At 42.9% G+C, this 25805-nt stretch overlaps 1 protein-coding gene and 1 long non-coding RNA gene across 2 annotated transcripts; one reads left to right on the forward strand and one right to left on the reverse strand.

The window, feature by feature from the left end:
- Nucleotides 1-350: 350 nt before the first annotated feature.
- On the reverse strand, nt 351-1506 carry LOC144542923 (uncharacterized). The gene is made up of 3 exons (XR_013507511.1): nt 1297-1506; nt 1036-1107; nt 351-459 (listed from the first exon to the last, which is right to left on the reverse strand). It is a non-coding gene; the product is annotated as an uncharacterized LOC144542923 (long non-coding RNA).
- An 8198-nt stretch (nt 1507-9704) lies between these two features.
- Nucleotides 9705-23633, forward strand: cpe (carboxypeptidase E). The gene is made up of 9 exons (XM_078291721.1): nt 9705-10092; nt 17701-17897; nt 18224-18391; nt 18592-18709; nt 19125-19307; nt 20027-20166; nt 20662-20761; nt 21762-21880; nt 22328-23633. The coding sequence occupies exons 1-9, from the start codon at nt 9855-9857 to the stop codon at nt 22424-22426; spliced, it is 1362 nt and encodes a 453-aa protein (XP_078147847.1). The 5' UTR covers nt 9705-9854; the 3' UTR covers nt 22427-23633.
- Nucleotides 23634-25805: the final 2172 nt, after the last annotated feature.

Below are 25805 nucleotides of genomic sequence, written 5' to 3' on the forward strand. Positions count from 1 at the left end.
ATTCATCTCCTTAACGTTGTATTAAACTTTGACTTATTTGTTTCCAAGCTTGTCTTTCAGGTGGAGTTCCAGCTCATCCAGACGCCCCATGAAGGATTATTAAATGGATGCAGAGTGACCAGAGCACCAGGATCCAGGGACCAAACTAGAGTCAGAGCTCTAGAGAGCTCTACATCTATATGTTAACATCTCAAAAAACATCTTTTAGCACTCACAACAGCTGCAGACACTACTGCTGTCGTTTACGTTGTCGTAAAAGATGACCCTTTCTAGTTCCAGTTAATTTCAAGTCAATTTATTAATAACACAACAAAATGATGTCATACATTGTGTAATACAGTAGGTGCTGGGACAAATGGCCAGATGGACAGCAATGTGGACAATGGCAATGAGGCAGAGACGTCTACAGGAACTAGAGCAGCACCCAAATCCACCGGCAGGTAGAAACACAGCGTTGGTCTGAAAGAGAGGAGAGACAAGCAGTCAGACACACACACTCAGAGAGACATACTGAGCCTGATGTGCTGTCTAAGCTAAGGTAGGAGAAGACGCTGCTGGGGTCGGTCACATGACAGTGAGAATAAACAGTTTTCATTTGAGGTCATTCAGCCTCAAATGAAAAGTAAATCCGCCATGTTTGTTTTTGTTCTATCCTATCCAATGTTAGATGTTAGACTTAGAGGAAAATAATTACAACTATCCCTTAATATGGTTTAAGCTTGAAGCCCAGTTGATGTAAATCAAGTCTCCACTTTGGAGCCAGGCTCTTAAAAAATACTATAATGTGGCTCCTGACCAGCAGTTTAAGAATCACTGCTCTGATGTAATGGCCATTACACCCTACAGTCAGAGATGGACTGGAATCAAAAATTGGCTCTGGACTTTTGTCAAGACCAGCCCACCACAATCGGCCGGACACCAACCATCCTTACTGGCGATTTACGAGTCTCTGGCCTCTCTTTATTGCTCTATTGTAAGTCGTTAAGTAGAGATGTTTGAAATAAGTAGAGATGGTTGAATAGACAATGTACTCACAGGCATAAAAGGCTGCCTGGCTGTGGATGAACTGGCCCGCTTCTTCCATGAAGACAAACATGCGAAGGCAACCTGTAGACAGAGACAGAGAGGACACACTTGATGATTCATAACTGAAACTTAGACACATCACATTATGTTCATTCTACAGTAAGGTAGAGATGGTTGAACAGACAATATACTCAGAGTAATAAAGTCACACAGTATAATTGTAGGAATTACTAAGACATGTAAACCAAGAACGCCCAAAATATAGTGTACCTTATTATAGGAGCAGCTTTCTCAGCTTCTATTCACTGTTCTTCTCCTCCTCTTCAGCTCCAGATCCTTCGTCCACTGTTCTGCTCTTTTACTCATCTCACATTCTCAATCTGCTCCGCTGCACAGCTAGGCTTTTCAGCTCATACTGTACGTTTTCAACTGTTGCACTGTCGTCAAACTTGAGTACACAATTGCTGTGCCCACTTTCTATCGGTGCCATCCTTGCACCAGAAAGTTTTCTTCACCACTGGGTGGGACGAGTGAAGCAATTAATATCAACAGGGGGGCTCTCCTCCTGTTGCTGACACACCTTGGCTCTGTCCTCCTACACAACAAATGTACAAAGTTAGGCTTTAGCCCCAACTACACTTGTATTTGCTAGCTAAAATTGGCTCCCACTCTATGTGTCTGAAAGCTGGCATCGTTGTAAAATAAAGCATGAAATCTAAGATATGTTTTTTTTTTTTTTATGTATTATTGTGACTTAATGTAATTACAGTGTCTCCAGCTAGAATGCTGAATCAAATCAATGCTGAATTATTAGCCAGCTGCACTATGTGTCGGGCACACTCACCTAGGCTCTCTCTCTCTCTCTCTCTCTCTCTCTCTCCTCTCTCTCTCTCTCTCTCTGTCGCTCTCACAGGCCCACAGATAGAGTGGTCCATGTGGAATTCTCCTGGTAGTCTCCTCTGGAACAGGACCCCTCCATGGATGTCTTCTTCCAGCATAATCTGCACACACACACAGCATACGCCCCTCATCTCCCTCCCTCCCTCCCTCCTCCCCAGCAGGCAACCCAACAAACAAACAATAACGTACCGGTGGCCAAACCTGTGTGTGTGTGTTGGGAATTGTCCACCGGTGACAAGTTGACAAGCTAAAAACGCTTGCCAGCCATGATTTGTTGGTTAATACTTACCTGAAACCTGGGATGGGGGGGGAAGTGGAAGCGGGAAAAGATCATCTACATTGCAAAAAAACAAAAATAATTAATAATTATTTAGCATATTCGAATATTCTACATTTGTCTTATCATTATCGATCATTAGAATTTTCATAACATTTCTGATCAATCAGAGTGGGTGGGGAAGGTTGAAGTTTCGGTCCAAGACAGACAACTGAATGTGAACATACCTCCATTGTTGCCTGTTTGTGTGGACAGGCGGAGAGTCTTTATATTTCTTCACTGTGCTTTGCTGGGGGGAAGCAGCAGGTGAAGCAGCGCCTGATGGCCTTCATAGCTCTGCGGAAGGCACCTTTGATTCCCTTCTTCTTCTTCTTCTTTTTCTTTTCCTCCACAGGCTCCACCTCATTTCCTGACAAAAGAAAAAAATACATTATATCAATATGTTCTCCATGTGATTTTGTAAATGTGCACAGTAAGAATCCTTTCACTTGATGTCAGTCTACACTGTTGATATAAATCTATCAAACATCGAGAGGTCTCACCACTGTCAGCCAGAGGATCCGCAGGTTCCTCCACGGGCCGGTCAGTGGCGTCCAGAGCGCCATGCCTAGCTGATGACATCACCGCTGGCTCTTCCTTGACCGCGGGTGATGATGTCACAGCCGCTGCCTCTCTGTTGCTGGGCGCTGGTGGCACCGCGCCGCCTCTTTCTCTCTGTTCCTGGCACAGAAAGCTGTGCAGCTGCTTTGTCACAGCTGCGGCCATGTCCTTCCTGACGCTCAGGATTGCCTGGGTGTTGCTGTCTTCAGGCTCCAGGCTCAGGACTGTTGACAGTGACAGCACGTTGGCCAAAGATATGCACTTATCCACCATAGTGCCTGGTGCGTTAAAACCCTCATCTTGTGCTGTCTTGGCCAATTCCATGAAGGTGCTGTCCACCAGTTGTATGGCCAAAGCGGAGGGCGAGTTGGTCTCCAAATCGGCCTGGTTGGTCACACACACCTTCAATAAAAACAACAACAGAACAAGCAAGACACAGCAAGTTGAGTGATGAGATTTTGACAGATTTTATAGGCCAGCCTCTTTATCATTTATTACACCAGCTGATTCTGGTGCCATGTTGAAAAGACCTTCCGAATATACAGCAAAAACTGTTGGCTCTAGCCCTATTTCTTCAACCTACCTTGCTCTCATCTGTGCTGAAGAACTCCGTCATGGCGTTGTTGATGAGGTCCAGCACAGGCTGGACGCAGGAAGGCACCATGGCGGAGGAGAAGTGCCGAGACGGCCTCTTCACTTGTGGATCCTGCTTCCTGACGCCGTCTTGTGCCGACTCAGGTGTATCCACCAAGAGCTGTTCCTTGTCACTGGTCAGCTCGGTGGCGTTCTGGACGCTGTTCTCTGAGACCACCCAGCCAGAGGGGCTCCTCTTTGTCATGTGGTCGAAGATGACATTGATAATCTGGTAGCCATAAGGTTCCAGCTGGGAGGATTCGGGGTCCTCGACCGTTTCAGATACCTGTTTTTCTCCTCTCTGCCGGGAAGAGGCTGTATGATTGACGGCATCCACCACTAAATCTTCAGGAGTCTGATGCAGTGACATCCTGTGGGCCTCGACATCCTTTTGGACCATCTCCTGGATCTCTGGGATGAATCTATACAGGAGACAGCAGAACAGAAAGTGGCTCATTTGTTCCAGTTTAAGAAAGGAGATGGTCTTCTCCTTCACTTTCTCTTTACCCCTGGTAACAGCAAGCAAATAGTACTGGACCAGAGCTGCATTACAGTTTCAAATGACTCTGTTTATTTTTCTGAGATTGCCTGAAAAACACTTAATGTACAAAGATGGCTGGCTCCTGGTTTGTCTCATAGTATAAAGTGTACAAATGATGATATCCACCCTTAGCTGTGTGGAAATGATTGGAAACAATGTGTGCCCTTTGCATTGTGGGATTGGCCTGGAGGACCAAATGATGTCACTTCAGGAGGCAACCATCTTTATACACCTGGCCCACTGGATTTCCCCAAATATTATATGTAGTGTTTTACATCTTGGCCAGACTGTTGTTGTTTTGTTTTTGCTGAGGCTAGTTACCAGTTACAGCTGACACATCTGACTGACTAAAGGTTTAAAGGAAAGGATATGAAAGTCAAGATTGGTGCACACAGTTGAGCCACCAGTTAACTTGGTGTTTGCACCATGTCTTGTCTATGACAACACTAAACAGCAGCATTAGTAGTGAAGGTCCATCAGCTGTGAGACACAGTGATAATACAGTGATACATCCTTCAGTTCAGGATGTCTCTCCAAAAACTCAACTCAAACACTCAAACACCAACAGTAACTGTAACAGTAACTCTCTCCTCCCCCTCCGTCCCCACAGAGCCCCATGTCACAGCCTACTCACATTTCAGGGAACCCGTCTCCGGTGAAATATTCATGGTTCAACATCCCAGAGCAGCTTGGCCTGTTCGCAGGATCCATCTGGAGACTTGACTGAAAAACAGCATGACTCTTTTAACTCTTCACATTGTTTAAAATAAGAAAGATACAACTCACAGAGACAGATGCATTACGCAGCACCAGAAAGAGTTAGTTTGTAACCCTAACACAAGATTCTGTAATTAAATAACTTTAATAATAACCTACAAGGAGAACCCATGGTAAAAGACAGACATTAATAATCCTGAGGTTAGACAATGTACAGCAGTGTTTATTTCTATGCATGGTAGAAAAGCCAATGAAAACAGCATCTAGACCATGTTCTACTGAAACTCAAATCTAAAGATAAATGTAATAGTTATAGGACCACACTGTGTGATCAGTGGCTGCCCAGTTGTGCAGAAGAGAGCACACTTACTTCCACCAGGTCAGCCAACAGGGGGTCGTGCAGGCCGTACTTCCTCCTGAGGTCTTTGGGCAGCTCCACCTCAGGCAGGCTGAATGAAGTATAGTTGGGGTTATCCGAAAACATCTGCATTTGGCCAGGGGTCAGCGGTCCTGGCATGACAAGAAAGAAAAACCCAACAATGATCATATAAACTGAACACTTCTCTGACACATAACGTCATATTGAAAGTGAACCACGACCCTTAACTCCAGGATAGTGGACTGTTTATTTGATTTGCACATCGTTGCAGCAGAAGAACAGAAAGTCAGAGAAAACACCTTTCCTCATCATTAGTTGAGCACCATAGACGACTTACCACTTATATACAGTAGGTACAGATATACAGTAGGTACATATACATAAGATTACATGGTGATGGGCATTTTTGTCTCTTTGCCACCTACATTCTCACAATAACAAAATCCTAGCAGGCATGTTGGCCTATTGATAGCAGTGTGATGAAGCTAGTGAGCAGACCTATTTTTCAAATGATTTTGCGCTTCTTCTGCAGTTTAAAGGTATGATCACAGAGCATAGTCTGCCGCTGTACTGGGGGATAATAAAGTTATCTACTGCTGTTATTTTACCAACGTCGGTGATCTTTATTGTCCAAGTCCATTTCCCACCACTGATGAACACACGCACCTACCCATACATCTGCACGTTTCCATGCACACACTCCTGAGGCGGGGGACTACTTACCCACTTTCCTGACAATCTGATGCAGCTGATCGATCTCTGTGTCTCCATACAGGAACACGCCACATCTGGCCATGATCAGGATGGTACAGCCGATGGCCCACACATCCACAGGTCTGAAGGAGAGGGGAGAGAGCAGACAGAGAAACACCTTAAGAACCCAGATAGGAATACACTAAAGTGCATACACTACATCCTGGTTGGCTGTGAAACCAGCCAACAGGCTCTGAGAATATGAGAGCAAATAAATCAATTACATGTATAGGGATATTTGGAGTTACTACCATCTTTTTTTTCCAATCTAATCTTTTCAGTCAAGTGTCTCTGTGTCAAAAACTAGAATGAATTGCTTGACATTGTTACTAATTATCCATAATCATACACTGACTGTGTGTTTTTTGATGTATACTTATTTTTCAATGCAAACACAAAGACTAAATCTAGCATCTAGGTTTACCATGTTGGAAAAGCGACAACTAAAGAAATAATGTTGACAGGCCTCTGTACATCTAAGAGTTTTGATTTGAAGATACCCACTTGCTGTACATCCTGTCTCCCACCAGCAGCTCTGGGGCTTTGTACCACAGAGTGACCACATGGCTGCTGAGAGGAACTTTGGTCTCCGGCAGCGTGCGGGCGAAGCCAAAGTCACACAGCTTGATCACACCTGAGCTTGTGACCAGTATGTTGTCTGGCTTGATGTCTCTGTGAACGATCTGGAGGTGGAGAAAATAGTTTGAGAGAGGACCAACAAAACAACACCTTTAGCAGTAATGAAAGCAAAGCAATGTTCAGCTCTTTTCAGTAATATTTACATTGTTGGTATGCAGGTAGTCGACAGCTCTCAGGATCTGGAAGGTGTGCTTCCTGATGCTTGTCTTCTGCAGGCCTTGAGGCTCCCTCGCCACCTCTTCCACAAGGCAGCGGTCGACAAATTCAAACACTGCATGCAGGTGGCCGTCATGCTTGAACACATCCTGCATCCGCACCAGGTTCTCATGGCGGCATTGCTGTTCAATAGTAAGACACTCAAGTTGAATCACCAACATACTTTCAACTTTCAACTTTTAGCAACAATTCACTGCACTTCAAAACTCCTAGCTACAACAAAGGGGCTTCATGATGAACTATCGCTGAGTTTGGATAAATTTAGCCATGTGGTTCAAAAGTGGACAACAAGGTGATGTCACCCTGGACTCTTTCCTAATCCTCCTCAAAACTGTCAGTGATGAACAGCAGTTTAGGTTTTCTCAGCTCAGGATACAAATAAAGCATTTGGTCTCACTGTGATACATGAAACCGTATTTCTACACTAATATAGGACTCAATATATACTCTACACTTACAAACAACAACTTGATAAAACATGACAGCAGATGAATCAAAAACAGGGTGACATGAGAATAAAGCAGAATAATAAATCAAATACACAAACCTATCTGTAAAAATGTGTTTTATCAGTATTAGAAACACTTTTGGGTCCTGAGCCATATCTTAAGAAATCCTTACCACCAGCAGCTTGATTTCTCTCTCTAAAGTCCAGCTCACTACTTGTTCCGACGAATGTAGATACTTCTTGACAGCCACAATGTCTTTTGACTGCCTGTGTTGACATTTGTACACTTGGCCGTAGCTGCCTTCACCGAGCAGAGCTAGCTTCAGGTAATTATCCATCTTCTGTCTCTGGGTCTGGAAAACACACACACACACACACACACACACACACACACACACACACACACACACAAAGGCATAAACAGCTTGCAAGACATAGCAAGTACTAGAGAAATCACTATATTTGAGAAAATGCAGTCAAATCAGAAAGGGTTTGACAGGATCAAGTCCAGGTGTCAAACCAGACTTCATGCAGTTAACATACAGAAAGCATTAGCTAGAGACATTTTATTGACTCATAGCAGGCTATTTACTGCTGAGACTCCAATACAACAAGGCTACATTTGAAGACTAATATGTTCTACAGGTGAATATTATATTATATTCATCAAATAACCTATTTCACTTTGAGTTGGGTCTATGAGGGGATTACTAATCACACTGCATCCTTCTGTGCAGATAACCGTGCAGTTTACAGTAATCTTAACAGTTTAACACGTTGGTATCATAATGTACAGTAAGTAAAACGGAGCAGTTTTTACCTGCTGACAGATTTGTTCTTGAAAGTAAATCCTATCAAACTTACCTGTGAAAATCATGTAGAAAGTGACGCATGAACGGCATGAAAGTGTACCTCAACTCCAAACTCGGGGTTTGCGTCACAAATGCGCTTTGCGTCACAATTCAGCGGTGGCTGCATGGGCCGCCATGGGCAGGTCCCTCTGTCACCATGGCAACGGAGCCGCCATTAATCCAATATGTTAAGATTTTATTTGAACACATTTATTCAACTTTATTATTTAATTAAAAATATATATCAATGTAGCAGTCATGCCACTGAATGGCTTATACCAGTTCAACTTGAAACCAACTAGTTCCCTACCCGAAATTATTTTTCTTTCAAGATTTTTCTTTCTTTTTTCTGATTTTACATGTAATTGTGTGTTCTTCTCGCTCTATATTATTATTTTTATTCCTTATGTTTTTTCAAAATAAATGGTGATTTCTTAATTCTTTTGTCACTTTGTGGTGAGCGTTGGAGCTAACAGTGACTTCAGGGCTGAGTAATGTGACTGTGCCTCCTCAGGCCGTTACATAGCCTACTGCATGCAAGGGATGCTGTTCTGACCTACAACCTGCCTGCTCCCATAGTCCACACACCAGCAGCTTCCCACAGCCTGTCTGAGGTAATACTGCTTTTATCCACAAGGGGAAGCAAAGCTACTAGTCTGGAGTATGGCAGTGTTATTATCTGGTGCACTGACATATGAGCCTGTCTAACTGACTGAGCTGTCTAACTGCCTGCCTAACAAATCATCTGTCTAACTGACCTCCTGTCTGACTGACCTGTCTAACCAAACGACTGTCTAACTAAGACCTAACTCACTGACCTGTCTAACTATAATATTTTACTCTTGTTTTGTTTGTTCAATATCTTTTCATGCTGCACAGTCACACAATCACACGCATTTTGTCCAGAAAATATTCCATAGTTCAGTTTTATCATTGCAGAGTAAAAAAATCGCTAGGCCTATGTTCTTTTTATGCTTTGTTAACGATAGATAGATAGATAGATAGATAGATAGATAGATAGATAGATAGATAGATAGATAAGCTGGCAGCTAATGGGGATTCATCAATAAACAACAATAATTAGAATCATTAGGCTACATAGGCTACAATGTGACTGAAACTTCAGATGTAAAATAGATTTAAAAAAAAAAAAGACAAAAGAAAAAAAGATTATATTAGGCTATATTATAGTGCTTGGTAGCCTGTTTCCTGATAGGCGTGTGATTGCATCTTTATTTTTGCAGCCCTAGGCTATATGTTATCTGGCATAAGCCCATATGGCTATGAATGCTGTGAAAAGGACTTTTTTGGGGGAAATTTGCATTTTCAACTACAGATTCCTTCAGAAATATATTCTTTATTTTCACTTTGGTGCTTTATTATTCTCCAAAAACGTTATTATTCTCCCTACAACGCCAAAAAAACAGGTGAGTAGTGAGTATAGTGAAATTATACATGATTTATCTCCTGTCCCAAGCAAGTATTGTCCCAAGTATTGTTGTTACAGAAGTGGATTGTGTATAATTTAGATAATAATGTATAGATGTCATTTTTGCTTATATGAAATCTAAACCTTGAAAACACAAAACGCTACTGCTTTTCGTCTTCGCGGAGCAGAATAAGGATTTTATTTTGAAACATCGTGACCGGACATTGTATTTTTGTGTCTAGCTTCACGCTGGAGGGAGAGAGAGGGAGACAGAGAGCCTGCGCTCAGGTACAGCAACGCATCACACAGACAGAGGCAGAGAGAGAGAGAGGCAGAGGGAGAGAGATATTTATAGCCTGAAGCGAGGCTGCAGCACAGAGATAAGGCTTGGGACCAAGCCGTAGGCAGGGCTTAGGGAGAGAACGGAACAAGAGGACATATCAAAATGAAACAATTCCTATCGATAGTTTTACTCGGGACTGCCTTGGCCGCCGTCGGCTCAGCCGGTACCGACGGGGAGATTTCCTTCGAGTATCACCGTTATGAGGAGCTGCGGAAAGCGCTGGTGTCGGTGTGGCTGCAGTGCCAGTCCATCACCCGCATCTACACCATTGGGGAGAGCTTCGAGGGCCGCGAGCTGCTGGTGCTGGAGATGTCCGACAACCCCGGGACGCACGAACCTGGTCAGTTTTACGCAGACATAAGGGCTACTATAATGTAGGCTACTGAATATGTAGTCCATACCCCGTCCCGTTCCCTTTGTCCCTCGTTTTCCTTTACGATAGAGCAAAATCAAGACCGCACATTTTCATAACACAAACACATCACGCACAATTGCGCATCGCAGCTCGGTTCTGCTGGTATGTTGTGAGAAGATGACTGGAACAGCCCGTGGCGTGGGTGTTTTCAATTCAGCAGAGAGCCAGTATAGGAGAGCGCAGGTGTGTCGTGCTGTGCGTAAAACGGCCGCAGAGAGTGAGCATGTAGGCCTACCGCATCACTTCAGAGGAATCTAGATTATAGATTGTGGGATCAGCCGCGCAAAGCCGCCATTTTGCTGAGTGATAAGAATCTCTCCGTGCTTTTACTGAGTCGTGATGCTGAGAAAACGCCCCAAAGGCAAATGGATCCTGCCTTGGCTCACTGGGTAACTGGTAAAAGTCCTGCAATTAACGTCCTTCCCAAACAACACGCACCATCAACAGTGTAGTGACTGCAGCAAATCGGAGCCAAGGGAGGAAGCCTTGGGCTGAATAAGAGGTGTTGTACCAATAAGTCCTGGCAGGCCCAATGCAGTTATGATGTTCGTTAGTGGGCCTACAGGCTGCACCATTAGGTTGCTCCCATCACCTCCCATCACAGGGCTCCAGACTGTCAGGACGGGACTGGAGGCTGTCAGAGTGCTTAGATGGGTAGAAGAGATGGGGATGCGCCAAAATTATGAGACTTCTGGGTGTGACGTCCCCCTTTCAGATTTTTCTAAAGGAAATAGAATAGAGAGCAAATCCAAGAGGGGTCAAGCAAAGTCTGAGGGACATTTCAAGGCTTTATTGTTTCAAAGTCCATCTGAGGGGTACAAGAGCATTCAAAAGAGGTACGATGACATTTTGATAGCCTATGGCAAGAGCTTCAGAATATCAGCCATAAATTGGCTCAGGCAGAAAATCATCAAACACATCTCAAAAGTCACCAGACAGACACTATTAAAATAGGCTTTCACACTGTTTGATGCTGCCTGTTTGGACCTGGGCTCAGACAGGTTCTGGTTAGCAAAAGCTCTCAGAGAATACGATAGTCAGACCATAAGATAATTCAGGATGGACCTGAATTATCCTAAACTGGGTGTCTGTTTTGTGATGGAGACCACAAATGCCAAATACTCAGGAATGTTCTTTTACTTTATATACTGGCCCTTATTTTGTTTCCTTTGCTCACACCTGTTTTCAAACTGTAGTTCACAAAGGGCTTCAATCCAAATTAAAATTGAATTGACTTGAAATACTTGTTCTGAACTGACCTCAGTATAAATCTTTCTGCAAGGCCCAGGAAGACGAGATGTGTAAAATATGTGTTTAAACAATGAGGTTTGGTCAAATGATTGAAACACTACACATTGACCCTGATTTACTAAAGCCTTTCATGGGTCCAAAAACTTGTGCAAAACCAATGACATAACTCCTGATTGGTCAAGCAAATTGTCTTGCACCTATCACAAGTCTTAGTGCTGATGTTGAACATTGCAAAGGTTTTTGGACCCACTAGTTTATCTGGGCCATTGTGTACTTCTATAGATTTAATAGTGAGAGGAACACCATATGACAAAGAGAGCAATAATTCAACACTTCTGGATTAGCCTGTTATAAAGACATTTTCAGATGATATAATGAATGACAAAGGAGTTGGTCAGTGATTACAATCCATTCCTACTCTCCAAACAGGTACTTTAAAAGTGACATAGGAAGTCATTAATTTAATCAGAGTGGTCCAGTGGCAGAGCCTTCAAAGGAAGCGATTTTGCCTGTAATCATAGAACAGGTTTGCAATGTAGTTTTGTGGAATATCAGGAAAATGTCTCATATAGCATTTTTGAGTGTAGAAGTGAATTAAGATGTATGTTGTTCTGTGTGTATGTGTGTGTGTGTGTTTGAGTGTGTGTTTCCCCACACCACAGGTTTGTGTGTTTGCAGCTAGCATGGCCACAAAAACTAATGACCGTGTGTACGTACTAAATAAGCCTGTAATAGTCTGGTGGGCGTGCGCAGGCATGAGTCACAGTAGCGATGTGGAGAACCCTTATTACTACCAGATGAGTTTCCAACCCTCTGCTCACACAGCACAGCATCCACCAACCCTCCCCCTCCCCCTCCTCCTCTCCCTCCACCTCTGTCAAGCAAAACATCCAGAGAGAGAAGGGGGGAGGGGGGGGGGGGGGGGTGAAACAGAGAGGAGGGAAGGAGAAGCAGAGGTGAAGAGCTGCAGAGACTGATAGGAAAAAGGGAGAGGGAGCGAGACAGAGGATGATGCCAATAACAGGAGGAGAAAAGATAATATGCGTGAGAGACAAGAAGAATGAAATCTCCGATAACCGGCCCGTCTGAGCCGTGCTTTCCGTTAGGTGTCCTCCCATTATTTTATCTGACCCAGCGAGGTGTTGAAACTTTAAGGTGGATCCGAAATAGCGGTTGCCGGGGCAACAGATCGGCTTAGTGCACTGAGCCGACTGGCGGCTCGTGGTTGGCTGCCTGGCTCAGGAGGACGGCTGTCCTGAGCTCATGCATCTGCCAGTAAGCAGCCATCTGTCATGCACTGCGGCGGAGGCGCTGCCTAAAGCCAAGAGTGTAAACACACCGGCCATCTATGAATAAACGCTGAATATTACAAAATATTAGGGGCACTTACTCTTTCCACGAGGTGCACTGATGAGGTGAATCCAGGGAAAAGCCATTATCCCTTATTGAGTTCCCTTATTAAATCTATACCAATCACTAAAGAGGAGATGTATAAAGAAAAGCAGACAAGTTAGAGAAGGATTTTAAAGCTTTGAGACAATTGAGATGTGGATTGTGCAACAGTTGCTCAATGTCAGGAAGATGTCTGTCATATTTTGTACATTGTACAACATATGCAGTAGGGAATGTAGCAGCGTTACATTTTTCTTAGGAAGGAGGTATTTATTTACTTCCCAGAATTGGGTTACATTTGAGCTTAGAAGGGAGTCCCAAAAAGGGGTTTGCCTCCAGTGAAGTGGGCTCTGGTTCTGGCTAGTATCCCTTGACTCTGGAGTCTGGAACTATTTACAAGGCTTCTGCTATGGGGAGAAATACTGTATTACAGTAATAGGTTTGGCTTGGTCTAGTAGTGTAAAAACAATATCTGTATGAGGCTGCGCTCCCTCCAATACGCTGCAGTCTGTAGACCATCTCGTGTGGTTGAGTCAGTCATAATACACTGCAGTCGACTGTTTTTATCAGAGTAGAGAGGAAATATCTAATCCCCCAGTGAACACGCACACAGACTCCCAGTTAAACCGTATAGGGGCCAGGCACACTGCTGGATATGGTCATATCAAATGACATATGGCATGTTGAATATAAAGTGCCTTTCAAATAAAACATGGTTAATGTGCTCAGTAGAATAGAACAGATTACAGTGAAATTGAATAGAGTAGAATAGCATAAATTGGTTTTGTCTTTGTGAGAACCCTCCTCGCGCAGAAACGGAGAAGACGGCAGAACGAAAGACGAGGAGTTGCGAGAAAGGAAGATAAAAGAGAGAGGGATGATGAGCGGGGACAAGGGAGCGAGAGTGAGGAAGAGGAGGAAATGAAATAGGAGGAGAGGGAGAAGAGAGGGAGCGTAGTGGGAATAAGAGAGAGAAGGAAAAGGAGAGAGAGGAAGAAGAGAGAGAGAGAGAGAGGCCAAGGCATCAGCCAGAGGTCATTTATTATACATCAGACACCCACATGTGTCCCCCCCCCCCCCTCCTCTCTGCATTTCCTATGCTCTGAGTTCTCCTTTTTTTTTTTTTTACTGCCATCGCCCTCTTTCTGTTCCTCGCTCGTTCCTACACATGCAGGCTATTATTTCTCCCCCCTCGTTCTCTGTTTCTTTTGCTGTCTTACATTTTCACGACCACATTTCCCTTCCAATTTTCCTATCTCACAGTTCATTCTTGTGTGGTTGGCACTCTCGATGCTCTGTCACTAAACAAACATGGTATGTCAGCTCATATCATGCAGCTTGTTGTCCACACAGCCACTGTAACCCGTGTGTCAGCCGCCCTCCGATCCAAGAAAACCCCTGTGGGTCTCATTAGCATTTTATTTCTTCTGCAGTACTTTATTTTCCACAGGAGGTGCTATTGCCAATCACAACTATGTGAAATTGGACCCGATTTGATGCTCTGTGTGTGTGTGTGTGTGTGTGTGTGTGTGTGTGTGTGTGTTTCTGGCCAACATTCTACTCAAGTGAGCGTAGTTTAATTCTGTGAAAAATAGACAATAAAGGAGGCCATCTTTGATCTAATGATGGCAACTCAGTTTCCATTACCTGTGCCTTTCTTTAAGGTCATTAGCATTTTTTTGGTGTGCATTTGTGTGTGTGTGTGTGTGTGTGTGTGTGTGTTTGGGACTTGGTAACATCAGATGACAGAGCTGACAATCATTCAGAGCAAACAAAGTGATTGCGTATGACTCACTGGCTAGAGTGTGTGTGTGTGTGTGTGATAGAGAGAGAGAGTGTGTTTACAGAAGCTCTGAGTTAATTTGTCTCTCTAAGCACCTGCCCCTGTCACAGTTGCCACGACAACTGAGAGCCTCTAATGTGGTGGTTCCCTATAATGACGTTGCAGTGGCAGTCATTACCTCGTCACCCAGGAAACTGTATTGATCACCTGCCAGAAAGGGTTTGGTTGATAATTGATTAATTCCTCACAAAGCATAGAATGATAGCCCGTATTGTGTCGGCGTGCGCTGGATCGTCTCGACCTGCGGAGCGAGGAAAGCATCTGGTTTTGGGAAGTGAAAGGGAGGAGCTGATCAGCCTGTGATGAATGAGAGGCTCGTTCAGAATCTCTCCATCACTTAGACAGGGTTATATAAACATATTTATACAGATGTGGATTTTCTCTCTCTCTGACTGAGTGAGTGAGTGAGTGTGTGTGTGTGTGTGTGTAACAGAATCAAAGGGAAGAGAGATATAGATAGTCTGACAGAGAAGAAGAATGAATTGAGACAGAGAATAAACAGTGGGCTAGAGAGGGGAATGGACCCATTGATTTGCTCCTCCCACACAGTGGTGCATCATGCTTGCCTTTGTGTAAAAGTGCGACTTGCTTGCCTCTGGTGAAAAGTGTGTGTGTGTGTGTGTGTGTGTGTGTGAAAGGACATGTCACAAAAGAGAGAATGAGCGAAAAATGGTACTAGTAACATTGGAGCGAGTGCTACTCATGAATAACATTTTGCATAATGATATATGCTTACATGTGTGTAAAACACACCACACGCACACACACACACACACACACACACACACATACACACACATACACACACACATACACACACAAACTACGACTACCAAACATTCACGGAAACGCATGATAATACTTGTTACAAGAGTAGTGCTGGAACAAGCCAATTCACAGCATGTGTGTGTGTGTATGTGTGTGTGTTAGTGAAACTATAAGTCTTTGTTGGTGTTTAATCTCCCTCCGTGTGCGTCAGATGTAAACAGTGTAGCAGCATAGTGTTTCTGTTCCAAGGAAAGAGTCCCACAAAAACATGGTCATGAACAATATGAAAGATGTTTCTTAGGAAAGGTCTCCTGATACTGAGCATCTGCGCAAGAGCTTGTATTGTTGTAACTCATTTTGGCAGTGTGCAACTTCAAAGTGTGTGTGTGTGTGTGTGTGTGTGTGTGTGTCTGACAGCTCTGTCAGACCTCTGAAGCCTGTGGTCCCTGAGCCTGTAAAAACCATTCATCGACTTCAAGACGGAAAGAGTTAATTGTAGTCTTGAAATCATTAGTAGCAACTCTGAGAGGAACCAGATTCTAGCATTTAAAAATAACCTGACTCCCAGATGTGTGCTGTGGGGTGGTGTGTGTGTGTGTGTGTGTGTGTGTGTGTGTATTACTCACACATGAAAGCACTGGGATTATTTAAATGTAGATATAACACTTATAGAAATAAGCAAAAACACAAAGATGCAAATGTACAAATACACATGACAGACAGGAATATATTAACTATGAATCAAAATATTTTTTATTAAGGGCCAGCAGAGGGTAAAAACTCATTTTATGATATTTGGAAAAGAAAACCTGTAAATGGTTGAATCTGAGTAGGTGGAAAAAATACTAAAAACGCAATAAAACAACAAAAACAGATCTAAACAGGACCCCTGCTGCAATTTGGCCCCCTTTTCCATAAACCTATTTCACGCACACACACACACACACACACACACACACACACACACACACACACCTCACCACCTGCTGATCAGGGACTACATTTCAAAACATGTAATTGCTCGGAACAAAATAAGGTCCTTCTCAACACACAACTCCATGGCTGAGAGACGTTCCTTTGTTCTCTTAATGCAGCGAAAACCCAGTAAGCTTCAGATTGTAGTCAAAAGAGTGAGCAGTGTAACTCATACTTAGTCATCCTTTTCATCGTTTGGTTTGGTAAAAAGGCTTTACGGAGCACCTAAGTAGCACCTATGTACCGTGTGTGTGTGTGTGTGTGTGTGTGTGTGTGTGTGTGTGTGTGTGTGGAGAGAAAGAATGAGAGAATTGAGGGAACAGCTAATTAGTATATCAAACAGATGGTGAGAGAGGCGGTAATTAAAACAGTTTTACTCATCATACTGACATGGCTCTCACATATAATCTGTGAATCCCAGCTAAATCTCTAAAAACCCATATTACATCTTTTAATAATTGTCATTTATTTATCCCTATACACTGATAGGGACAACATAGGATAGTCCTCTAAATGGTAGGATGTATATTTTGATATCATACAAGGAACATCTTGTTTTGTTGAGAGGGCTGTCAGCACACATCATGGAGTTCATATGTCGCATGTCTGAGGATCTCTTGCTTTGTAACGTCATATCCTGGGGTCAACCTCTGTTTGGTTTGGTCTGATCTGATCCCAGACCTGCCACTCCAGCAGACCTGAACCTTTCTCCACCGAGTGTCAGACGGAACAATCTGTGACAGTGTTGCTCGATAATCCACTGCCCTCTTGGTCATTATTGTGCAAATAGACTTCTGCAGGCAGGCTGTAATGTTTAATTCTGTTTGACCTTTCAGCTGGTGAGTCAGTGTGTTTGTCACTGGAGTGCTTAGGTCCAGTGTTACAGTTAGTCTGAGGGTGTGTGTGTGCATGTGTGTGTGTGTCTGTGTGTGTGTTGGGTAATCTCTTTCTTGGTCTACAACAGAAAGGGGAAATAAAATTGTCGCAATGTTAAAGATTGCAGTGTTGTCTGTCTGTCTGTCAGTGATATTAACCAACAGAGTCTGATATTCCTCTTTGTGAAGACTTTATTCCATTGTGAATTCTGTTTTGTAAGGCTGATAGTTGGCTAAATGTGTGTGGCTTAGCAGTTTAAGCTGTCTTTTCTGAGTGCATGGACTCACCGTCGACCTTGTTCAAATCCTCCTCCTTTATCAACTGTTCCTATTGTCCTTTTTGGTCTGTCTCTTCATTCAAATTCGACTGCCTCTTACACTTACATTGTGTGTAACGCAGTAACATAGCGAGTGTTTCTCTGTCCGCAGGTGAGCCTGAGTTCAAGTACATCGGGAACATGCATGGCAACGAGGCGGTAGGCAGAGAGCTGATCATCTACCTGGCTGAGTACCTGTGTAACCAGTACCAGCAAGGCAACGAGACCATCATCGACCTCATCCACAACACACGCATCCACCTCATGCCCTCCATGAACCCTGACGGCTTCGAGAAGGCCGCCTCACAGGTACGCCTGACACACAGCATGACCCACACACCTACAAGCAACACGCACGCCGACATGAGGCTTTATCTTTTAAGGTAGTGTAAGACAGCTTAAGCTTACAAGACTATACACAATGACCTAGTAACCGCAAAAAAATACGACACTTCTCCCTGCTCGCTTCGTTCTGAATTACACACACGCAGCACTTGAGAACATCTGACAACAATCATGACAAGTGTGTACAAGCTCGCATTTCAGGATCAATTAGTTCCCACAGCGCTTCACTACACACTGTCTCCCTCGCTCTTTTCCTTCCATCTAACAATCATCTCCTCTTCCCTGCTCAGCCCGGGGAGATCAAGGACTGGTTTGTGGGCCGCAGTAACGCCCAGGGAGTGGACTTGAACCGTAACTTCCCCGACCTGGACCGCATCATTTATATCAACGAGCGCGAGGGCGGAGCCAACAACCACCTGCTGCAGAACATGAAGAAGGCTGTGGATGAGAACACCAAGGTTATATGCATACTGTACATGTACACAAACACACACAGAGATGCTGAGAGTGTGAGGGATTCAGGGTTGGAAATGGTAGTAGGTCAGATACACAGATGCCTATTTGACTTGTTTGCAGGTGCAGTGTGTGTGTGTTTGTGTGTTTGTGTGTGTTTGTGTGTGTTTGTGTGTGACTGATGTATGTTTTGCCACACTTCCAGCTGGCTCCAGAGACCAAGGCAGTGATCCACTGGATCATGGATATCCCCTTCGTCCTGTCAGCTAACCTGCATGGAGGGGATGTGGTGGCCAACTACCCTTATGATGAGACCCGCACTGGTACACACACACACACACACACACACATACATACACATACACACAAACTCATGCACGCACGCATCCACATACACGTTTTTCTGTTGTTCTGTTTGTATCATTAAACTGGTTATAAACTGACGTCTTCCTTTATACGAGAATGTGTTTAGATTTAATGAGACAAATATTTCACCTATAGCTGAAACAACAAACATTTTACTAGTTTTTCTGAATCTCATGAATTTAATTTGAATCTGATGGAAAATAGAGTTTTCTACAATGCCACCCCATGCTTTGTTAGCCAGAAGAAACAAAACAATGTTTATGCAGCACACATGTAATGTATTGCAGATGCAGGTATGCAATTACTATGTTATTATAGCCGCTGTCTAAACAACGTGCGCTTACTCGTTCCCCTCCCTCCTGCTCCTCTAAGGCTCCACCCATGAGTACAGCGCCAGTCCAGATGACGTCATGTTCAAGTCCCTGGCTCGGGCCTACTCCATGTATAACCCGGTCATGTCCGACCCTCACCGACCCCCCTGCCGCAAGAACGACGATGACTCCAGCTTCACCGACGGCATCACAAATGGAGGAGCCTGGTACAGCGTGCCTGGGGGTGAGAGACCTGTCTGCCTGCCAGGGTTGGGGGTCAATTTATGAATGAACTCAGCAATTACAACTGAGGAATTGGAATTGGAAAAAACCTACAGGAAACAGAATTGGAACTGAATTGGAATTTCAGGAAGTTGAATTTAATTCAATTAAATTCTGTGAAATTCCATGTTTTTTTGTTTTTTCTTACCACATGTCTGAGATTATATGTAGTGTTATATATTATCAATACTGAATATCATAAAATGTTAAAGGTACCTTTCAGGTAGTATTTGATGCATAATGTATGCATTAATTATACATACATTATGATTAAATGTATTTGATGTAACTGTCTTTTATGTGATTCATAATGTTTGATTTATAATGTTTAGTAAGTCAAGACAGCCTCACTTAGAAGAGAGATTTCATGGAATTTCATGGAATTCAGTTCTGTTTCGTGTCATTCCAATTCAATTCCAATTATGTTTCCTTAGAGCTGAGTGACATTCCAATTCCAACTCCAGGAATTGAATTGGAATTTACCATGCATTGTCAATTCAGTTCATGAACGGCCCCAATCCTGCTATCTACGTATCATCTCTACTGTCACAAACAGACAGACAGCCAAAGCAGTTTCTTCCTTTGATTTCTAGATGAATTCTCTTACCTCCCATTTTTCACTCATTAATCTCATTCTCTCTCTTTTCCTCTATCGGGTTTTTTTCCCCCAACTCATCACAGGAATGCAGGATTTCAACTACCTCAGCAGCAACTGTTTTGAGATCACTCTGGAGCTGAGCTGTGATAAGTTCCCTAATGAGGACACACTCAAGAACTACTGGGAGCAGAACCGCAACTCACTCGTCAGTTACATCGAACAGGTAGGAAGCACATCTGAGCCATCAAATAATTTCAGTGTGGTTTCATTTAGTTTAGCTTTATTTATGTATGTGATGTAGCTTCAAATCTGTCATTACTGTAATAAATCTCTATGTGGTTTAAGAATATTTAGGATACACAGCAGTCATTGAATATGCTGCTAGAAAACAAATTCTAAAAAGCAGTGATCCAAAAAGAAAACCAAAGCACTCTCAAGTAAAAAAAGATAAAAAGTCTTTATTACATGGGCTGCAAGACAATTAAAAATGATCAACGTGGGTCTCTGGCCCAGGATCATATTTTTTACTAGCAAGTGAAAGATGTAACGTTTTCTATTATCAGTTTGAATCTTCCTTTCCATCCATAGAGCAGCTGTCCGTTTGTATAAAACCCAAGCAGTGCTTCTTCCCTCTGTCCTTGAAACAGGCAGTGAATATGTTTCTGTGTGTGTGTGTGTGTGTGTGTGTGTGTGTGTGTGTGCATGTGCGTGCCCGTAGGTTCACCGTGGTGTGAAGGGCTTCGTGCGTGACCTCCAGGGAAACCCTATTTCCAATGCCTCAGTCTCTGTGGAGGGCATTGACCATGACATCACCACAGGTACCATCATTCAGCACAACTCACCACACCATACACACACACACACACACACACACACACGCAAGCACGCACTACATTACATCAGGCTTCCCACAGGCCTTGAAAATCCCTGAAGGTTTGTGGATTTAAGAAAAAGAAAAATAAGGCCTTGAATGGTTTTGAAAATAAGTGGATGGCCTTGAACATACATAAATATAGCACCCAAATTCATCATTCCTCTCTGTCCCAGGATATAGCAGCAGTTTTAAAATGTGAGTTCTCGACTTCACACAAGTAAAAACTTGCCTCTATGATGTCTAATTTTGCAGTGTCATGTCTGACCACAAAACATACTGATTTTGACTCCTTGAATGTCACCAAACAAATCTTGAAAGTCACTGAAAGGTCTTTGAATTTGATTTACAAGTGAGTGTGTGAACCCTGTTACACACACTCTGTTGGTCTGAGGTCAGTGGACCAGGGGTCCATTGCTGGAACCATGATGATGTAATGGTTAGATGTTGTAATGCTGCCATCTGGTGGACATGCTGGGTACTGCGACATGCTTTCAGATGCTGATTTCTGTTTGTTACATGCACCTGTTCATCAGTAATATTCAAAACAGTGTATGTACTGTATGCAGGGCTGGGCAAGATGGTTCAAATCAATATCATGATAATCATAAGGATTTTTTTAAATATTGATATATATCATGATATGGCTCACATATGCAAAATCACATGTTAAATAATCAAATTGATGTTCATCCCATTGAGCCGAATGGTAATGTTAGGTATGATGTCAGACTATATTTCTTTAAATGTTTCATACCTCATTTTGTTAGTTTTTAAATAAAACTTGCTTGTTATCATCAACCTACACAGCAGAACTGTGTGTCATGATATCCCAAAATCACTAAATCATGACGATACGATTCTACTGAAAGACCATAAACGGTGTCAGTCGGCTGCTCTGTCTGTTGCTCACTGACACACTGATGAATTGATCTGTCGTTTTCTAGCTAAAGACGGAGACTACTGGCGCCTGCTGGCCCCAGGAAACTACAAGGTGGCAGCCTCTGCCCCTGGATACCTGACTGTCATCAAGAAGGTGGCTGTTCCCTTCAGTCCTGCCACCAGGGTGAGGCTCACTGACCGTTTCTGTCTTACCAAAGTCACCGTGCTAAGTGTGATCCTTTGATAAAATCCCCAAAATGACTCAAGGAGATAGAGGAAAGATACCTGAAATTGTAATGTAGTCACCTTTACCAAGTAGAGATATGAGTCAAAACTAAAACCAACCAAATCTATCCTTATATTCTTATTTTATTTTATTTTATCTTTACTTAACATCTGGTTTCATTTTTAATCTACTCTTGTTTTTTATTCTATGTACTCAGTATATTTATTTGTATTTATAAAAAGCACTTTGTCTACAAGTCCTACAAATAAAGTTTATTATTGTCATTATTATTATTATAAGTTCTACCTACATATCTATATCTTACCTCTACCTTTTCTGTCTGTTTCCATGTCTCTCTCCTCTCTCTCCCTCTCTTTCTGTCCCGCTCCTCCCCCTCTCCTTCAGGTGGACTTTGAGCTGGAGTCTCTGATGGAGCGGAAGGAGGAGGAGAAGGAGGAGCTCATGGACTGGTGGAAGATGATGTCAGAGACACTGAACTTCTAAAGCGTATGGCTGGCTGACAGGACCGTCCACACATCGATGTAATATATTCAACATGCTGTGTGTGCCCGTCCACTCTAAAGAATATATTGTCTCTTATATGTTCTGTTCTCTTTCGATCATTATTTTAATGGGTTATAATTGTTTATTATTGTAATGGTTTGCCTCATACTCCTGTAGATTGTTTGGATACTCTGCAGACACACAAGCACATGACTACACACACACACACACACACACACACACGCGTGCGCACACACACTGACGAACACAGGGGGAATTTCCAGGTAGTTTGGTGGCAGTGAGATCATTGTCGATTCCTGTGGTATTGTGTTCTTTATCGTACATGTGATCAGTAACCACAGCACCCATCTATATAGCCAACGAGTGACTGAGTAATTATGTATGTAAAAGAGCTGTTTACATTACACCACATGGCACTGTCCATAATTAGTCATTTTTCCTGTTTTAAATGTCTCTGTTTCTCCAGGCTTTGGTGTAGACACACACACACACACACACAACCCTAATGCACACAACAACCCGAAAAAACACACACCCATTCAATTCCCAGCAACCCATAAACACACTCTCTCTCTCTCTCTCTCTGCATTTCTTTCCTGTGATGTAAAAAAAATAAATACAAAGCTATGGTTTTGAGATTGTCAGGGACATTAAAAACATTGTAAAATCACTGTAAACATTCTATACAGACAAGCTTGTTTCCATGTATGTTATTGATGTTGAGGAATATGTTGTTTTTTTTTAAACTGATTGCAGCACAGCTTTGATTATTTCAGCACAAGAGGAATGGTTATAATATATACTGTATTTATGAATTAGGTATAGCAAGAGATGTGTGGTTTTTGTAACTTAAAAAAAAAAACAACCAAACAAGGCCATAACTACTCTGAATCTCTGTCCACCTCGGTCTGCTCTCTGCCCAAAGCCGTTTCTTTGTATGCTCTCTACACAGGGAGTACTTTAGTACGTAGGAAACTGTGGTAGAAATCATTTTTTGAAAAATAAATGAACACCAGGATTGTGTAGCTGATTTTCTGAGTGGACGCAGAAGCTTTAATTGACCGGCTGGATGCAGAACACCCTGTCTGAGACTACAGAAAGGAATTGAATGAATGTATAGGTATATAAACTATTACAAATGTAAAGAATGAACTGACAAAATATCAATAAAACTCCCCCTTTATGTTGTCGAACTGTGCGTTGTTGTCTCCTTTGTTCCAGCCCGTCCAAGTGAGAGTAGCACACTCAGAGCCAGTAAACCGGGACAGAAACAGAGAGAGTTTCTATAGGTGTGTCCTACACGTGTGAATTGGTGTATTGCACTTTTTAATGGGGTCACAATTACCAGCTGAATGGCGCACACACCTGAAGATACTGCCTGCTTTAGCACTGGTGAAAGCCTGTCAGTTCCTTTCATGGGGGGAAGAAACTAGAAAACATCCCTCTATACAAGACAAGGGAGCAAACATCAGGCTTCTGGTTTCTGCTTAGTTCCAACATGCACATGTTTAAGTTTTCAGCAGTTTGGTATGCATAACAGGTCTGTACATTTTCAGGAAGTGTTTTTACTGAGGGTTAAGTCTCTATTTTGTACAGCAGTTCTGCCTCCTGCGTCTTGTTAAAACAACTCAAACATTGCCATCAACACAACACAAAGGTTTATCAGTGGAGGAATCTGCACATTTGCTTTGACAATACTACATTGATTAAGCAGTGCATTAATACACTTGTGTATTAATGTAATGTATATACAAGTGTATAAAACAGTGTGAGGCTACAAGTCAGTCCAAGTCCAATTGTCCAAAGTTTTAGGCCAGATGAAAATAAGAGTGTGGATCTATATGTGTGTCAGTGTGTGTGTATTAGTGTGACTCCATGTCTGCATGTTTTATTATGAATCTGAGCTCCCCTGAGTGTGAGTGTGAACCCAGGTGACAATCAAAGTGAAAATCCAAGTATGAGTCAACAGCATGAGTGGGTGTTTGAGTCCACTGTGATTTGGATTGTGAGGATTCGGAGTGCAAATCTGGGTGTAAGAGTGAGATGTTTTGTTTGTTGTTGTTGTTTTGTTTTTTGAGTGAGAATGCAAGTGTGAATCAAATGGCGTGACTGAGATCTAAGGAGAGTCCGAGGATAAGTCTGACTGTAAGAACATGCACGAGTCCAATCATGACTCTGAATTTGTCATTACATGTATAAGTGTATAAGAGTCCAGGTGTGTGACAAAATGAATTTGAGACAGGGTGTGAATCCATATGTGAATGCAAGTTTGAGTTAAGATGTGAGTCCAGGTGTGTATGTTTGCCTGTGTACTTCTGCCTATCTGTGTGTGTATTTGTACACCTTGGCCTACAAGAGAAGAATGCAATGTTACCTTGCTATCCACCCCCCAACATGCACACACACACACACACACACACACACACACACATATACACACACAGAGCAAGAGTGGCACTTTCAGCCCAACTATGCGGTTGAATCAGCTGTTTTAGCATTAGCTGCTAACTCTGCAGATCAATGGCTCCCTGGCCTATTACTCATACTGGCCCTATTAGCATCTGCTATTAGCATCTCCCCATCAATACCATTGATCAAGCTGCTCTGCCTCCAAGACACAGTGGAGACCTGGGGAGAGAGGGGAGTAGGATATTAATCTGAGAAGACAGCCAACATCAGTCAAATCTGATATTAGAAAACAATAGGACTCTGGTTTCAGCCATTCAGTGGGGTGATATCTTTCTAAATAATGTAGTATCCTGGCAGGAATTAGTGTCCAGTAGCACAAACCATAATATCCTAGACAGGAGGATCTTTTGGTAATACATGACATCAATAATTTGGCTTTTATGATATCCAGGTATTGTTTGATTAGCATGTCTAGATCTTTCATGATTGTAGTTTTGACTCATGGCTCTTCCACTCAAGGCTGGTGGAGCAGTTGCTCTGTCTGGGATCTTGTGATGACTGTGTAGCCTCATCTGTCATTACTCCTCTAATCCTGTAGATGACAGTAGTGTGCTGATGACCTGACAATCACCGAGGGGAGCTTTTCCCCAAAGGGAACCTCAGTACAGTCTGCTTAGTGCCAAATCAATCTCTGCAGCCCCAGTTAAGCCCCTGACCATTGATCATTATTTGTCGGTAGCTTTGAGCTCCAGCGTCAAAGGAAGCAGTTGTGGTTGGTTCTGGATTTTGTGGAGACTGTATATGAATGTTCCTAATTAGTGAGCGGTTTCCCCTTCAGAGCCCATCGTCTCCCAGATGCTCCAAGTGGCTGCAGGGCCATCTCTCCACAACAATACCTCTCCTGTTCTACCCTCCCTGCATGTGTGTGTGTGTGTGTGTATGTGTGCGT

Source organism: Centroberyx gerrardi, chromosome 3, assembly GCF_048128805.1.
Source record: "Centroberyx gerrardi isolate f3 chromosome 3, fCenGer3.hap1.cur.20231027, whole genome shotgun sequence".
Lineage (NCBI taxonomy): Eukaryota > Metazoa > Chordata > Actinopteri > Beryciformes > Berycidae > Centroberyx > Centroberyx gerrardi.

Bases quoted from the DNA above. Each gene is read 5' to 3' on its own strand.
- cpe (XM_078291721.1), top strand. From the start codon at position 9,855: ATGAAACAATTCCTATCGATAGTTTTACTCGGGACTGCCTTGGCCGCC. The intron at 10,093-17,700 runs GTCAGTTTTACG...CTCTGTCCGCAG, and splicing joins CCCCGGGACGCACGAACCTG to GTGAGCCTGAGTTCAAGTAC. The intron at 19,308-20,026 runs GTGAGAGACCTG...AACTCATCACAG, and splicing joins CTGGTACAGCGTGCCTGGGG to GAATGCAGGATTTCAACTAC.